This window comes from Myodes glareolus, chromosome 16 (assembly GCF_982192425.1).
Source record: "Myodes glareolus chromosome 16, mMyoGla1.1, whole genome shotgun sequence".
Taxonomy (NCBI): Eukaryota; Metazoa; Chordata; class Mammalia; order Rodentia; family Cricetidae; genus Myodes; species Myodes glareolus.
The window spans coordinates 62,193,427-62,210,601 of record NC_142041.1 but is presented as its reverse complement, the minus strand read 5'-3'; the positions used below and the strand labels follow the sequence as shown (position 1 = coordinate 62,210,601).

At 41.3% G+C, this 17,175-nt stretch overlaps 2 protein-coding genes across 2 annotated transcripts in view; one reads left to right on the top strand and one right to left on the bottom strand.

Moving 5' to 3' along the window:
• Positions 1-15,325, top strand: part of Ube2w (ubiquitin conjugating enzyme E2 W) — a 62,991-nt gene extending 47,666 nt beyond the window's left edge. The window contains exon 7 of the mRNA XM_087897279.1: positions 15,198-15,325. Within this exon, the coding sequence (XP_087753405.1) occupies positions 15,198-15,214 (17 nt within the window). The 3' untranslated portion in view covers positions 15,215-15,325. The remainder of the gene's footprint in view (positions 1-15,197) is intronic.
• The window catches only part of Ly96 (lymphocyte antigen 96), a 415,901-nt gene that overhangs the window by 139,557 nt on the left and 259,169 nt on the right, over positions 1-17,175 (bottom strand). The gene's annotated exons all lie outside the window — the stretch shown is intronic.

The window sequence follows — 17,175 nt, the reverse complement described above, 5'->3', positions numbered from 1 at the left end:
AATGACGTGACTGTTTTAGTATTGTTTATAGACAGACTCTTAAGATGTGTTAAAATACGTACTGCATTAACATAGCAATTTCTTGTTTTAAATTAAACTGATATACTAATCATATATTTTAAAGTTTTTGCAAACTCTCATTTCCTTGAAAGAATAAAGGTTGGTTTGCTTGTCGCTATATAATTAAACACACGTTTTTATTTGTAATGATTGAGAGAGGCAAGTCAGATCAGCCATGTTCTTACTACTTGATTTTATTTCTACATGAGATTAACTTGTAGATTACTTACACATGCTTAACTTTTTAATTATCTTTTTTCTTCTTTTCTTAAAGATGATACTTGTTGATGCCACTGTTATCATCCTCGTAGCAGAAGATAGTCCTACTGAGAAAATGAGCACTTTGATCATTCAGTCTTTGAACTTTAACCTTTGACTGGAAGTGACCTATAGGCAATGAAGACTACTTCCTTTTACTGCATTTTTACTCGTGTGCATTCTGGGCGCATGTTGATCGCTGGCGCAGTCCAGGCAACTGACATGCTTTATTAGTCATACAGTATTAATGCAGGTGTCAGGAAATGTCAAATATAATTCCATTTTTTATTTTTATTTTTTTAAGCTTTTGGAAAAGTTCCAGGTCCTCATGTATTGTGCAATAACAGTGACTTCCTCGGTGGTCTGGGGACGTTCATTGCCGGCAATGGACGTTGTAACAGGAAGAATTTTCTTAACTCCTGCCACTTGGTGATTAATGCATGATAGGGCCTATGAAATGAATTTATCGGTTATCGTGGGATTTATAAAGAAAGTGAGGGATCCAACATTACATTGAAAGTCACCCCAACTGTTTATATTTGGATTCTATGCACTGTGATCCTAAGGCTAACAGCATGCAATAACATGCATCTTTAAAGGACCGTAAGAAAGATCATTGTGTATTTATTTAATTGTTTATCTGCTGTCAAATTGTTTTGACATGGAAAGTTTTCAAGGAACATTGGCAGAGAGGTACAATATGTTATCCCTGTGGTGAAAATAAATTCATTTGTTGTATATAGTCCTCAATCTCTGAAGTGAAGGTGTGAATAATATAGGGTATGAATGGTTTAACCAAGGCTTTATTTTGGAAGTAAAAAATGGCAGTGATGCTTAAATTACTGCCACCCATCATCTGGGCCTGTCCCCCCCCACCCAAGTATATTATACTCTGTCATTTCCTGCTAGCCATCAGCATGAGCCCTACTGCCTAGACACTATTTCATTTATTTATGTTTGGAAATCCATAAACATTTTTGTTTGTAATCTTGTTTCTTTTGTTACATTTTAAGTTGTTTGAATGTTACGATACTTTAATTGAAAAACTTTTGTCAAGTTTTTTTCTTGTAAATTTTCTTTACTTGTATCATCTTGTCCTTCAATCCTGTACCCTAAAATGAGAAATACATTTTTGACAGAGGCTTAATGTTTTAACAAAAGAGTGTGGACATTTTTATTTTAAGATTTTGACAAAAGAACACCATAAAATGATATGTTTGCTTATTTGTCTCACACAACCATACAGGTTTTCTTGGAAGAATTTGTTTTATTTGTTGAAAAGATTTTGCTTACCGCTAGATGAAGTTTTTCTATCTGTCTGTCTGTACCTGTCTTATCTATCTATCTATATCTAATCTATAAAATGGTTGTTGGAAAGATTCCATTCTAAGTACCATGTACCATGTAAGTTAATGATGCTACTAGGTCTTTTTAAGAAGCAATTAATGTATTTTATAAATTACCTTTTCACATATGCAAGCTCTGTTTCTATGACAATGTCATTTTTACTAATGCCTTACTGTTGCACTCTTTGAATATCCTGCAGTAAATCTATACATCGATTGGGGCTTAAAATCTAAAGCCAGTTGGCCGAAAGGTCTGACATATGTACCCCTAAAATCATCCAGTTGATGATTGGGAAAGAATATTTTAGAAATTGTTTTTAATCTCTGTGTAGACGACATTTTGTAGCTTTGTACATGTTGTTAATTAAGGGCATATAATTTTACACTCTAAAAGATAACTGCTGAACTCAGGGGTGGGTAGACTTCAAAAATATGTCTGCTGTAGAAATAACTTGAAAAAATAATTAAAACTATGGCCAGCCACCAAATTGTGGACCCTGTTTATACTGCTAGGTAGCAATGGTCATTTGTAAAGATTGTGATCATTTCCTTCTGTCTTGACTGGATGTGCATAAGTTCTCACAGTGATCATTGTTAGTTTTGTTAGTTGGCCTATTTAAGACAAAAAAATCTTTAAATTCTTTGTTTTCCACTGCTTTTCGTATGGAATTACAGCTCTAAATTAGGTGTTCCTATGTTTTATGTTGCTGCTCTAAAATACTAAATAGCTTGTGTTTTTTTTTTTCAGGGTAGGGTGGGGCAACACGGGGAGCTCTTCTGCTTCGTGGTCCTCTTACTAAGTTCCTTCCGTGGGAAGTGACCTGTGATGTTTATTTACCAAAGGAATCGATACACCAGGCCAGGCATTAGTAGTGCTGTAGTGTCAAGTGCCAGCTCCAGTTGTCTTTACAACAGTGTTTTAATATACCTCTGTATGTACAGATGCTAGAACACAGATTCAGTGTTTTAATATACCTCTGTATGTACAGATGCTAGAACACAGATTCAGAGAGATGGACGGAAAGAGTGAAAACCATACAATTTTAGTTCACTTTTGGTTCCAGGTGAAGAAACGAAGAATATATATCTAAAATATAGGAACATCAACTATTAATAAATAATAATCACACTAACACTACTCCCTTGAATTTAGGAGTAATTGAAAATTCTTTTACATTATTAAAGATGTAAGATGTGTATCTGGGTCATTGTTCAGGTTAGGGAAAATTGTGGCTTCAATAAAACAAATATTTTGCTGTAACATTATTGAAAGATAACCAGGATTACAAGAAATTTATATGAGGTTCACTGAGCTCATCTCCTTCTCCCTGCATTCCCGCCATTAAGTACTAACCTGCAACATTGTATTTTACACTTAAAGGCTGTGTCTGTCTGTCTGTCTCTCATGCATTTTAAACATATGCGATACACGCAGCTCCTTGTTTTTGCAGTTATGAACTTGGTGCCCTTATGAATACAGACGAATGCTGTAGGTTTTATGGAGAAAAGTTATTTTCAGTTTTGTGGGAAAATTTTGTAAAGATGGATTTTGTTGTTCTCTTCAGGAGTCAATATTTACTTCTAAAAACATATAATGTGAATTATCCGTATAGCCAGTGGGGAAGAGCATTTTTACGCCCTGGGAGAAGGGCTGGCACTTGTTTGTGGCCAGCAGTCCAGCGGGAGAAGGGCGCTAATCCTTGTTACTTCCAGTGAGTGTATAGAAGTAACTAGGTGGTTTACCGTTTTCTCCTTCTGACTTTAAATATATGCAAACACACACACACACATATCATTAGTTACCTGCAATGGTTAGTAATTTCTTGGGATTCTAAAACAGATACCTAGTGACTGGTTTGTTCCATTAAAGTAATAGAAATGATGAGTGATACAAAAAATGGTATGTAAGTAAGTTATTTCTGGTAATGAAATCTTTTTAAAACCCTATTGTTTTTGAGAATTGCAATATTTAAAACTTGTTAAAACTTCCTAGAAGTAGAGTAGAAGAGGAGGCACTGTGTATTCAAAGGTTGGTTTTCTCTTTTTGTAAAATAAAAAATTCAGTATCACTAGGTCTTACCGTTCATACTGCTGCTTATATTTTTCATTTTTATTAGTTTTTTATGTATCTTAGTTGAAAGCTTAACGTTTATAATTATGTTTAATTGAATTTGCATGTAAATTGGTTTTCAAAAAGTACCTTTCTGAAGATTCATTTTTAGTCTGTAGAACTGAGAGTGTCACTCAGTGGCAGCTGCCCTGGAGAGGCCCTGAGCTCCATTTGCACCATGACAGAGCCTGGCAGTCAGCCCCAGAGCCCAGGAGTCAGCCCCAGAGCCCGGCAGTCAGCCCCAGAGACCAGCAGTCAGCCCCAGAGCCCGGCAGTCAGCCCCAGAGCCCGGCAGTCAGCCCCGGAGCCCGGCAGTCAGCTTCCCCCTCCCTAGTTGTGTGTTGTGCCGGGATCTCTAAGACTTGGCATAGTTGCGATCTCTGAAGGTGTCTGTTGCAGCAGCTGCTCCAGCCCTTGTTTTCCTTCTGAGGACTCCCTTTCTGCCACCCTCTTACCCCCTCTGCTCACAGATGCTCAGTGTCTTCCACAGTTTACTTTTCTGACTTTGAAGTTAGGTTTTGGTTTTTTCTTTTAACTTAGGGAATCTAGGATGGAATATTGTTAAAATTAAATCTGGAAATTTTAAGAAAAACTACTTTCTATAAATAACATTATTATATTTGGTACCTAACTTCATTTCATCAGCAGGTTGTTAAATATATTAGGTAATTGACAGAAATAAGCTGTGAGCTGTGGTTGAATTTCTCAATAGTGACACGGAGGGTTTCTACTTGTTTCTTTTTAGATAGGGACTCTCCCAGAGTCTACTGTTTCTCACTTTAATTGAGTTGTTTTTACATTTAGATATGGTGTTATTTTCCTGAAATTATTTATAGGTGACTTTTTTCCCAGCATAAATTATTCATTAACTCCAAAGACAGGATTTTAGGCATCATTCTCTTTAGAGGCACAGAGAATCTGAATTTTTCAGACTTAGCTCTCTGTGCTAGTGCGTTGATCTGGTAAGTGAGGTAATGGTTGTTATTCCAGTTCCCAGAGTTGTTGATACTTAACATTTGTTTTTTTGGTCTCTGAGTGATTATAAGATTGTCCTAAAAACTTATGTCAGTTAAGTTGCATTGTGCTACTTTGATTGTGTGAAAGGAAGGCCTGGATGGACTCAAGTCTCCCCACCCCTGGGATCTCTGGTGCGCGTGGGAAGAGCTGGCGGTGACAGAGACTGAGTTCTTGCTCTCTTGGCACGCGCACCGCCTGGGTTTTCAGGACTAGCTGATGCAATCATGTAGGTTGTTTTCTCAAAGAGAAAGCATACTAAAAACTCTTTCTGGACTTTGTGTGACGCGTAACTTGTCACAGTCCCTGTTTGTAGAAAGACTGAAAACGTCCACTGTCTTAAAGCTTGAAAGAGAACTCTGAAAGCATTGTGAGACTTTTACCAGATGCCATGAAGATGCAAGTCTCTTCATAATAACAGCAAATCCAAATAAATGCAAATTGTCAGGCACACAGTAAAGAACTATTTGAGTGGAACTAATTACCTAGTAGTCAAGAATTAAGTACATGTTCAGGTCAAATTGAATTTGTTCATGTTGTTGCTGCCATAATTTGGTTCACAGTATAGATTGTGCATTTGATTAGGAATGGAAGCTCATGCGTGAGGATTTGAATTGGGCGGGTATATATATTTTATAACTAAAATTGCAAAAATATGTAAAGTAACTACTTTTAAATAGAATGTAAATATTAAGATTTGTTATATATTTTTCAATACATGTACCAACCTTTTGTTAGTTGAACATAGGTTACTTTGTGTGCTTTATGGAACTTAGTAACTTTTAACAATAAAGGCGTTGTCATTTGCTCTCCCCACCCCTGTATACTTGAATACTACATTAGATAAGTATAGAGTTCTTTAAAGTTTATAATAATGTAAAGTTTAGTTCATATAGTGGTTCTCGTGTATGAAAGCCTATTTTTTAAAAGATGTTGGAAACAAATAGCGTCTCTTTCCAGAACGAGTGTGTGACATGAAGGGCATCCCTGAAGCGCTTCTTCACAGGTGCTCATTACTCAGTGTGGGGGCACTTTATATTTCGGTGAAGCCAGTCCTGGGAAGATGATCATCTGCAATTCAGGACAGCCCGGTGATTAACTAAGACCTTCTCCCCCACACTGAAAAGGACTGGAGATGTAGCTCAGCGCTGTCTCCTGCCTAGCCTCAGCCCCTGATCTTGAAACTGAACAAAGCATATCTCTTACTACAGAGTGACAGGGTATACTGGGGATGGTGCTGCATGCCTTCTACCCCAGCACTTAGAAGGCAGAGACGGGCGGATCTCTGTGAGTTTGAGGTTAGCCTGATCTACATAGTTCCAGGATAACCAGGGCTACATAGTGAAACTCTTGTCTTGGGGTGGGGGTGGGGCAAAAACATGAGTGGCAGGGGAGGGGAAGATTTGGGAATTAGAAATTGAGACCTGGACACTTACAGTTGCCATGTGTCTGACGTTGTTAACTTAGACGTGTTGTGGTTAACAAGACCTCAATATAAAGAATTCCTGGATGCTTTTCTGAGTATACCGACTGTCAACTAAGATGAGTGATTCTTGAAGCTACAAGAAAAGAGAAGGAAATTAGCAGAAGGGCTGTTGCTGCATCACTCCAGACAGGCAGGGAGGGGAGAAGTAAGCCTGAACTTTCTTTTCCCTCAGGAGACCTGCTTGTCTGTGAACACCTTAGTCCTCTGTCAGCACGCTGCTGTTGAGCCCTAGCCCCTCGCTCCGTAGATGGCCAGACAGGTGCAGCAGCTTGCTTTTACTTTGCCATTCTCCACAATCCTTAAAGTATTTACTGCTTCCCACAGTAGGTCTGACTTTTCTCCACTAGTTTAGACTGCTGTGAATATATATGTGAGTCTGTTAATGTCCTTCCACTGGTAGGTAGTGCATTCATACAAAGGCAACCTGAAGTCCAATTAAAACAACCGAGTTGAAAGGTCAGCGCTGTGTACTTGAATAGGTAAGGACAGAGCCACGGTATTCTGCTTCTGCCTGGGTGTTCTGTTTCTGCCTTGGTGGGAATCCTTTGAAATATTTTTTGATTGCTTATGTTATTTTAAAAAGTATTATTGGATTAATGCAAGGTGCATACATGAGAACCCGTGTGCCGTTTTCAGTAAGGAACACCAGTAATTCTCCTTAGGGAAAGGAAAGTAAAACTCCAGGGTAGGAAGTACCTTTCACGTCTACCTCACCTCCGAGGACACTGGAGATGATGTGTGTCACTGGGCAAAAGCCCGAGTATGGCTACCTGTGTCCTGCATATATTTGACTCAGCATGAACAAACTTGGAATCTCCTCTTACTCCAATAAAAGCAAATTTCTATCTTTGCTGTTGTAATTTAGTGCCATTGTTTTCTGTTCTGACTACCCAAGAGTCTGACAGTTCACTAAGTCTGTTCTCACATTTCTTATCAAGTCTTAGTGAATCCAGCCTTAAAACATCTCCCTCTCTTTCCAGTTCCTTGGTCTTTATGGGTGTCCATCACCTGCCTAGACTTCCCAGGCTACTCTTGGCCACTACCAAGCCTTGTTCCAAAGTCGTAGTAACATAAGATTATATATTCCTAATGTTCTTGGATCAAAGGCCCAGCACTGCTTTTCTTTTTCTTTTTTTCTTTCTCTCTTTTTTTTTTTTTTTTTTGTTTTTTAAAGTATCAGCAGGGCAGTGGTGGCACACACCTTTAATCTCAGCAATAGGGGTGCAGAGGCAGACGGACCTCTGTGAGTTCAAGGCCAGTCTGTCCACAGAATTAGTTCCAAGACAGCCAGGGCTACACAAGGAAACCTTGTGGGGATGGGGATAGGCTTATTTTGACTGTTGTGTGTGCATGCACTCGTGCATGTGTGTGTGTGTGCACGCATGCATGCATGCATGCATACATGCGTGCATGTTTGGGCAGTGCCTGCAGGTGAGGGTTTCTGAACCTCTGAGTCATTGTGAGCCTTTGTAATCGGGTTGGGTTCACGCCGGTCCATGGAAAGAAGACACAGCACTCCAAGGATGGTGTTCTAGTCTGTCCAGCAGCAGGGCATCAGCCTCTGGTGGACTGACGCGTAACTTAGCAAGGACTTTTTATTGTTCCACATTTCACACCTTTAGCGAGTCAGCTTCCGAGTACCAGAACCTTATCTAAGAGACATCTTAGTTTGCCAGTCCTCCCACAACCAAGGTTTTGCATAGGCCCTGAACCCTTAGGAAACTATCAGATAAGATTTACATATTTCAAACAGAAGGTACTGGAGAGAAAAGGTAGCAGTCACAAAAGGCAGATGAAAGCTAAGCGCTATCCCTCCAGAATCAAAGTGGCTGCAGGATTTGCAGGACCTCCCCTAACTGAGCTGCTTGCCGGTACTGGGAACTGTATCCAAGTCCTCTGCAAGAGCAGCAAGGGCCTTGCCAGCTGAGCCATCCCTGGGCCCCAGCATCTGCTTTTCTACCCGAAGGTTGTGTTACACTCAGCTAGTAAAGCAAGTCATCCTTGTCCTGTCTTCCCTCTTCTCAGTCCTGTGTCCCGTGTCCTCTGATCATAGGAAGACCACTGCAGTTGTATTGGTGATCTCAGCCCATAAGAGACAGTACTAAGTATTTGGGTTTTTAATAAATGTGTCTTGAATTGATTATACTTGTATCTTTTTTTTTTTAAAAAAGAATTGTTTATTTATATGGGTATTTTGTACACCAGAAGAGGGTGTCTGATCCAGTGGCACTTGTGCTTCATGTGCCTGCTGGGAATTGAACTCAGGACCTCTTGAAGAACAGCCAGTGCTCTTAATCAATGAGCCATCTCTTGTGCACTATGTTTGTAGCTTTAATCCTGTCTTTTTGAGAAAAATATTCAGACCACCATGTGAGGAGTCAGTTGAACAGTTCCCTTCTTGTCCCAGAGTCTTGAGAAATTTGCTCTTGAATCATTAATTTATTGATTGTTTTTGCCCATTTGAAGAAGTGTTTATCATATCACTACCCCATCCCAGAGGCAAATTGCTTGCCTTGAGTTATTCATAGATAAGAAGGTAGGTGTTTTAAACTCAATACGTTCTGGGAACGGTGAGTCTTAACTCTGACCCACATTAAACAGATACTTGCTGAGCAGATTGTCTCATTGGCCAAGTAGGGAAGTCCATAGAAAAGGACACAGACCTTGAAAAGGCTTACGTCATAAGGGAAGTAAGTAGAAAGCTGTACATTGTGAAAAGTAAAACCCTCGCCTGCGCACGTGCGCAAGCACACACAAGCTGCTGTCAGTGCCAGTATCTGAGAAACAGTAGCCAACGTCAGAAGTGTAGAGGCTGGTGGACAGGAGCAAGGGGAAGGTGAGTACCATGGTGAGGCGGGTGGACTGCAGGGGACTGGAGAAGCAGGATGGAACCAGGTAGGCGGCTCATTCATCTCCAAAGTGGAGACGTAGCCTTCATTTCCACGGCTGAGCTGAGCCCAACTCAAACTGCTTACATCTCAGGACTTTCATGGCAGAGAGGACAGCTTCACTAACCTCTCTTGGGTGCTTGTTTAGTGTCCCTTTTGAAACGGTGTCACCCAGTCACAAGGCTAGTCTTGAGTCCCTGGGACCTCAGCCGTGCTGGGGACACTGCCTCCCTAGTTTCCTGCAGCAGTCACATAATCAATTACTTTGATCGTTGTTTTTCGTTTCAAGATTTTTCAAAGATACGTCATGCAGTAACAAGGATTAATCTTACTAGTGAAATAATATATGAGTGCGTTGAAACTTCTTAAGTTGTTGCTTTGCTCCAGGAGTTCCTGCAGGTACCTAATGGCACACTTAACTACATTGCATATTGACATTCTGTTTTAGAACGTAAGTCTGGTTTAGAAGGATTTTGCCATTTTAAACAAGCTTGGAGACATTAGTGCACATGATTTTTGTTACGTGCCATAACTTTACCTGTGTAGCTGGGTTTGTGTGTATTTTGTTCTAAAGCATGCTCTTAGTTTGGTGATCCCGTTCTGTTTGCTGCTTCTCTGTTCCGTATGCAATTGTATACGAGCTCTTCATCCTAGCAAGAACATGCCCAGGTCTGTTTTACGTCTTCTTAGCTAAGGCCATGCTTACAGCATGCTTTTCATGTTTGCAGCTTAGCATGTTGTATAAATATGTAACTATCGTACTAATGTCTGCCCAAAACCTAAGTAATACCACTCAAGCCATTTCTTTATACTAATTGCTTTATTTTAAAAAAGATCTCTGGGCTGGAGTGATGGTTCAGGTTAGGAGCACTTGTTTGCTTTTGCAGAGGACCTGGGTTCAGATCATAGCTCACCATCTGCAACTTGAGTTCCAGTGGGTCTGATGTCTTTTTATGACCTCTGTGGGCATGCATGTGGTACACATAAGTATATGTAGACAAAATATTCAAACACATCTTTTTTAAAAATTTTCAAAAGATGTTGGGTTTTCAGGCACAGCTGGTCTATAGGCCCCAATGGTTATTTCAGTTCTGTTTGAGGGGCTGAATTCCACATTTCACTTTCTTACATGTAGGAGAACTAGGTGTCACAGAGGGATGTGCGGTTGGCACAGCGGCTGCATTACCAGGACATGGGTTCCTCAGCTGTCCCTGGGCTCTTGGCAGGACAAAAGTTAATATCCTTTAGGATCCAAATTGGCTTTCCTGTGCTTCCCTTCATGTTTCAAATCTCCATTGTGGCTTGGTTTCTCCAGCTCAGACTTGTGGATCTTTCACAAACTAACAGTCCTCTCGCCCTCCTAACTGCAGTGTCTGCTTCCTGGAGGTGCCAGACCAGCACCGTTGGCACCGAGTGTGGTGCAAGGAGAAGGTAAGCTGGGACTTGGACATGATCACTCGTTATCTGCCTCATAAAGACTCATCACATATTGCAGACGGCGTTTGAAAAGTCCCTGCCACTGGTATCTTGTGACCTTGTTAAAACTTTCACAAATGACAGGTATGGGCGGCCAGTGCCTATAATCTGTGTACTCAGGAGGCAGAGGCAGGAAGATCACAAATTCAAGGCCCATCTGGGCTGGCTACATATGAGATGCTGTCACAGAACAACAACTAACCTATCAGTGGTAACTTGGAAGAAAGCTTATAGTAGCAGGGCGGGGGGGAGTAAAGGGGAGGGACTAATTTCAGCAGTATGATGTTTAAAGAGCATGGACAACGATGGACACATGGACTCTAGTTAGCCACTGTCGCTGTGTGCCTGTATGACTTTTGTCATTGGTAGAGAGAAGAGAGAGACCATACTGGGAATTTGAACTTCAACATAATAGTGGTGAGAGAAATAGAATCTTATCTATAGCATCTCCTATGAAAGGATATTGAAAAGTTACACTATCAAGTCTGAACAACAGAAGACCTGGGTAGCTGCCAAAGTTGCCTTTCACAGAAGTGTAGGAAAAACTAAAATCCTGGAGCTGGGATATAGTTCAGCAGTAGTGTGCGCCAGGCATGTAGAAGGCCCTGGGTTCAGTCCCTGTGAGCAATACGAAAGGCTGAAGACAGGATTTAAGATACCCAGCTTCATCAATGCTTGGATGCCAGATGAGGCAGATTTTTTACGTAAAGGTTAAGACCCAGGTTGGGGAAACTTGAGGCCCTGACACACAGGACGAAGTTGTTTGGATGCATAGCTCCAAAGATTTTGGTTTTCTTGAGTCCTCTGAAGTGCTCTGGCTTGTGGGGGTGGCTTCTGCCTCACTAGTTAAAGTATATCCACATCTTTCCGAGATCTCTTAGGGTCCTACCTCACCGTCTGCCCTGCTGCTGGTCAGGTCTATAGGTTTAAGTCACATCACAGTGCATCCAGGACACACTGAACTGATGTTTCTAGCACCCAGGGGCTTCTATGTGGGGCTGGGTTTTATAGATGCTTGAACAGTGTCTAGGACATAAGACTTGACACAAGAAATTATTACAGGGAAGTGCTCAGGGCATGGTACAAACTCCCTGAAGTGGATCCTACAAGTCAGAAGAAAAATCTGCCCACACTAAACCAATTTCAATACCCGAGTTGTCATAGAAGACATTAGAAAAATAAAAAGACTTGAAGAACTTGCTGGAATGGAAGTATAGGAAGTCGGAAAATCACCAAAGGATTTTGTTCTGTAAGATGGCACACTGAATCAGTTTCTTTCTGTTGCTCTGATAGTGCGCCATGACCACTGATCTATTAGAATAAAGATTGTTTGGGCTTCCGGTCCACAATGGCTAGGACAAAAAAGCTGGGTGCACGTCTTGAATTGCAAGCAAAGAACCAGAGTGAACTAGAAGTGACTCTGGCCTTTTAATCTCAAGACCTGTCCCCAGTTGCCTACCTCCTCCATCAAGGCTGCACCCGCCACCTAAACCTCCCCAAACAGTGCCATCTACTGGGGATCAAGTATTCAAAATACCTGAGATGCTGAGGGGCATTGCTTAAACTGCCGCACACCTGAAGACCATCAATAAGATGTTAGTGAGGTGGTCATTAGAATCGTTGAGCTCATTGGTAGCTGTCTTCGTAATAAGAGAAGCTGTCAAACTTCAAGATGTGGGCATCTTCCAGAATGCTGTGCATGTGCTTGAAATAGAGGCCTCTCGAAGAGGCGTTGTCTCTGAGGAAGAGCGCATCATGGGTCTTGGAACAGTGACCCTCAGTCTAAGAGCTTGTGTTCTTGCCAGTGGGCGCAGCAAGCGCCCCATAAGCTCTTCAGAGACACTGTCTTTGTACTTTACAGACAACTGTTCTTCAGAGACACTTTAGCAGGAAGGCCACACCACGGGGATACTTGGCCACTTTTCAGCTTGGGAATGTCAGTGAGAACACGGAAGTGATTTCTGGAGGAATACCTGTAATTTTGCATGAGTATATGTGTTCCTCAGAAAGTAGCAACAAGAGATCTTAAATGATAGTTCCCAAGTGTGAATGCAGTTGAGATATCAGAAAATAATTGTCTTTTTCAGTAGCGTCGTTGAACCTAAGTACTCATGCAGGCCCGGTATACTCACTCTTATCAAACTGCAACCAGCCCCCACTCCAACCCTTACATTAACAGAAACAAAAAATGTTTTTATTATGAGACATGTAGTTCATTCAGGCACTTGTCATTCTCCTGCTACTGAGTAACTTGGATTTCAAGCCTGCACCACCAGATGAGACTAGAACAGTAACTCCTAGTAATAAGAAGAATTGAGTGTGAATACATCCAACTGAACAGGAACAAGTCAGTACCTTTGGAAAATTGACAAGTCCTGGCAATTTACTTAATTGATCATAAAATCCCAGTTGCTTGCACAATTAACTCCTACAAATGAATCTAGCATATGTTTATTAAGTGAATGATTAAACAAGCAAGAGGTATAACTTTTAAGTTCAACCATAGAGTTTCCCATTTATACCCTCCTCCTTACGTTTCTGGCATTGCATCTGAAGTTAAATTTTTATGTGAGCAAGTATTTTCTCTGTCTATAAGGCTAAAAGGGCTTTCATGAGCTCATCTTTGCCCCTTGGAGGTAGAAGATGACGAGGCTTTACTGTATGTCTGTCTCCTTAGGAATGCATTATTGCTTTGTTTGATAGAATATTGATGAGTGTTTGGCTAATTTCTGTTGGAGCCCACAAGACTACAGGGAATGCACAGCTGACAGACCAATAGGCAGATCCATGGGAATTGGTGTGAACACACACACATCAACAACTCCTTTGCAGAGCTACGGGAATATACTTGTCTCTTGAAAAAGTCACTGCCATATCTGTGGAAACCTTGTGAAGCCCTGATTCTTCCCTTTAAAATGGAATTCATTCCCAGAACACCTTAGCAAAGTAACCTCTTCACAGGCAGTGGAGTGACTTTGCTCCATTCCCCCCACACCAGGAGACTTTGGAGTGATGCCATTCACTCTTGGTTCTAGCAGTCAAATTTTCATAGAGCCAATCCTACATTACCTGCTAACAGACCACACAGAAATTTCTATAGAAGACAGGCACTGAGCAGGAAGGCAGCATGCCCCACATTTGCTAACAAACAAATCTGAGAGTCCCCAAAGCTGGTTAGTACAAAAGAGATTAGATGAGGAGAATGAGTGAATCCAGGATTCAGGGATGTTTAGTAACTTTATCTAATGGTTTGGGATGTCAGGTACTTCCCCTTGGATGCTGGCTCTTTCCTGGGTGGTGCCACCTGTTCCAGAGTGTTGCTTTGTCAGGCTCTACCTGCCCTTTTTGTGATTTTGATATGCATATCATTGTCCTATGGAATTTTCCAACTATGTCTATAAAACCTAGAAATCTCGTCAAGATCAGCCCTTACTCTTACTCTTCTGCTTCTTCTCCTCGCTACTTCCCCTTCCTCTCCTCCTTTCTTCCCCTTATTCTTCCCCTTCCTCTTATTCTTCCTCTCCTCCATACCCCCTTCACTTCATTTTTTTCTCTTGCACAAAAAATAAAGAAGATGCAGAGGTAATGTACTTGAGTTAATTTTTTACCCTCAGATCCTAGCCTTCTATAGACATCCAGTTCTGAGCCCTGAGAAGGTACTGAGGCTGGTACTCAAGGCCCCTGATAAATTTGACCTAGTCTCTTTCCAGTAAGGTATGGAATGAGAGGCCAGGATTCAGAGTCTAGGGAAATGCCTGTAGCACGAGTGCTAACAGGTTTTAATAATAAAAGTCCAGTGTCAGATATAGGGGGAAATGCTCAGAGATCAGAGAGACGAAGGAGCCAACCCACTGCAACCTTACCTCTCAACTTCCTGTCTGAAAAGAGATTGAGTTCCTGTTTCCTCCCGCCTTAACAGTTCCTGTCTCCGCCCAACCTTATCAGTTCCTGTCTATCTGTATGAACCTCCAGACCTCTATGGTTAGCTAGAGGCTAGCTCCACCCTCTGATCTTCAGGCAAGCTTTATTTATACAAACAAGATATCACCACAGTGACCTTTTCTCAGCTGTTCTGTGGAGCCAAGCTTGAGGACTGCTTTACTCACTTCCTGGTGGCTTGGGTTACAAGCACTGTGATGTTGTTTTCAAACAACTCAAGAAAACAGAAGACAAAAGTAATTTTCAACTGTAACTCAGTAGCATAAATGCCTGCAGAGGAGACTGTATCAAGGGAAGAATAGAAAGATTTGTAAGTTTTCATGTTTTGCAGAAAGGATAGAGTTTTTAAACAGACAAGAGAAAATATCCTATTTATAATAAATGTGAAATTTTAGTTGACAGTCTTTCCTGTGACTTGTTCTAAGACAGTGTTTTCCACACAGCTAGGCCTCTCCTCTCAATCCTTCTGCCTTAGCCTTCTTAGTGTTGAAATTACCAGGTATGTGCACTAATATGCAGTGTAGTTGTGTTGCTTTTATAGATTAGTGGGAAATCTCTCAATAGCCAAAACATTTCATATTCGAATTGTGTTTCTCTTTTTTGTTTTTTCTCTAACCCAGGGCCTTGCTCACAGTAGACACATACTCTACTGAGCTAAGTTCCCAACCCCCGGGGTCTAACAGCTTGAAGACAGAGGCTGCATGTGAGGTGATGTTTCAGCCCTTCAATAAAGCCTGCAAAGACGCAATCAGATATAAATGAGCACTTTTTCTAATCTTCCCTAGTCTGTGGTAAACCTTCATAGAAAAGTAAAACACAGGATGCCAACTGAATTGTATAAATGATAAAGGCACACTCACTTCTAGAACTTTCAGAAAATGCAGTTATACTTTGTCTAGTAGACATTTAAACATATTTTCTTGTGTATTTATGGGTGAATGTGTCTGTGAGAGTCTATTTACACGTGTGTGGTGTCTACAGAGGCCAAAAGAAGTATTGAGTCCCTTGGAGCTAGGTTCCATGTGTTTGTGATCTGCCCAGTGCACATACTAAGATCCAGACTCAGACTTCATGATGGAGCAGCAAGCATTGCTTATGCTGAGCCATCTCTCCAGCCCATTTGTGTAGACTTTGTTTTACTTGATGACAAGCCTATTCTTTGTATCAGCCAGTGTTTTCTAAGAAACTGAGTACCTGATAGGATTGGTGCTGAAATGTGTAAACTAGACCCAACTTTCTGAACACTTGTTGTGGGGCTGTGGTTGTAGTGAGTGATAGAGCATTAGGACTGTGCCCAGATCCTGGGTTTAATCCTTAGCACCTTAAAATACTTCTTGTAGGGGCTGGAGAGGTAGCTCAGCAGTTAAGAGCAATGGATGTTCTCCCAGAGGGCCCAGCTTTGATGTCATAACACTCTGTAACTCCAGTTCCAGGTGATCCATCACCCTCTTCTGACCTCCATGGGTACAACACACTTGTGGTGCACAAACATCCATAGATTCAGGCAAAGCACTAACATAAAGCAAAAATAAATCTTTAACAAAAAATTGAAGTATTTTCTATGATAATTGATGTCTTGGGTTTTATTGCTGAGATGAGATAAAAGGACCATGGCAACTCTTATAAAGGAAAGTGTTAAATTGGGGCTGGCTTACATTTTTAGAGGTTTAGTCCACGATCATCATGATGAGAAGCATGGCAGCGTGCAGACAGATGTGGTACTGGAGAAGGAACTGAAATTTCTCTATCTCAGTTGTCAGGCAGCAGAAGGAGACTACCTACAAGTCTAGCTTGAGCATATAAGACCTCAGAGCCCACCTGCACAGTGACTCATTTCCTTCAAAAAGGTCATACCTACTCCAACAAAGCCACACCTCCTAATAGTGCCACTACCTATGGACCAAGCTGTAACATGAGGGGCGGCTTGTTGGGGTATCTGTTCCCACCCAGTACCCCACAGCTGGCAAGTCCCAGAGAAAATCAATCACACAGAGATCTCTATAAGTTATAAAGCTGATTGGCCCATTAGGTCAGGCCACTTATTAGTTCTTATGACTTATGTTACCCCATTATCCTTATCTGTGTTAGCCACATGGCTCAGTACCTTTTCCAGTGGGGCAGCTTAAATCTTTCCTCTCTGGTGGTCTGGGCAGAACTGACTGAGGGAGCTTCCTGCTTTCCAGAATACTCCCAGTCTCTTTGCTCCACCCCTACTTCCTGTCTGGCTTTCCCACCTATACTGCCTGCCTGGCCAATCAGCGTTTAATTAAAATATGATTGACAGAATACAGACAATTCTCCCACACCATTTCCCTCTTTTTTTTTAAACAAAGGAAAATACCCATAGTCAATTTGATGGGAATGTGGGCATAGTATTTCAGGCTACTTCCTGCTGGTTGGGGGCGCTGATGATCTTATGGGGACCTAAAGAAAATTTAGAGTTATAATCAAGTTCTGACTGGAGTATCCTGTGAGTCTCAATCATCTCAGGCAGCAGTCTTGAACCTGTTCTGGTTGAAGAACGCAGACATCTGGGCCATTTGTTCCTACCGGAGATTTCTCAGGTAGTCTCCCTTGGTCAAAAATGATTTTTCTTAA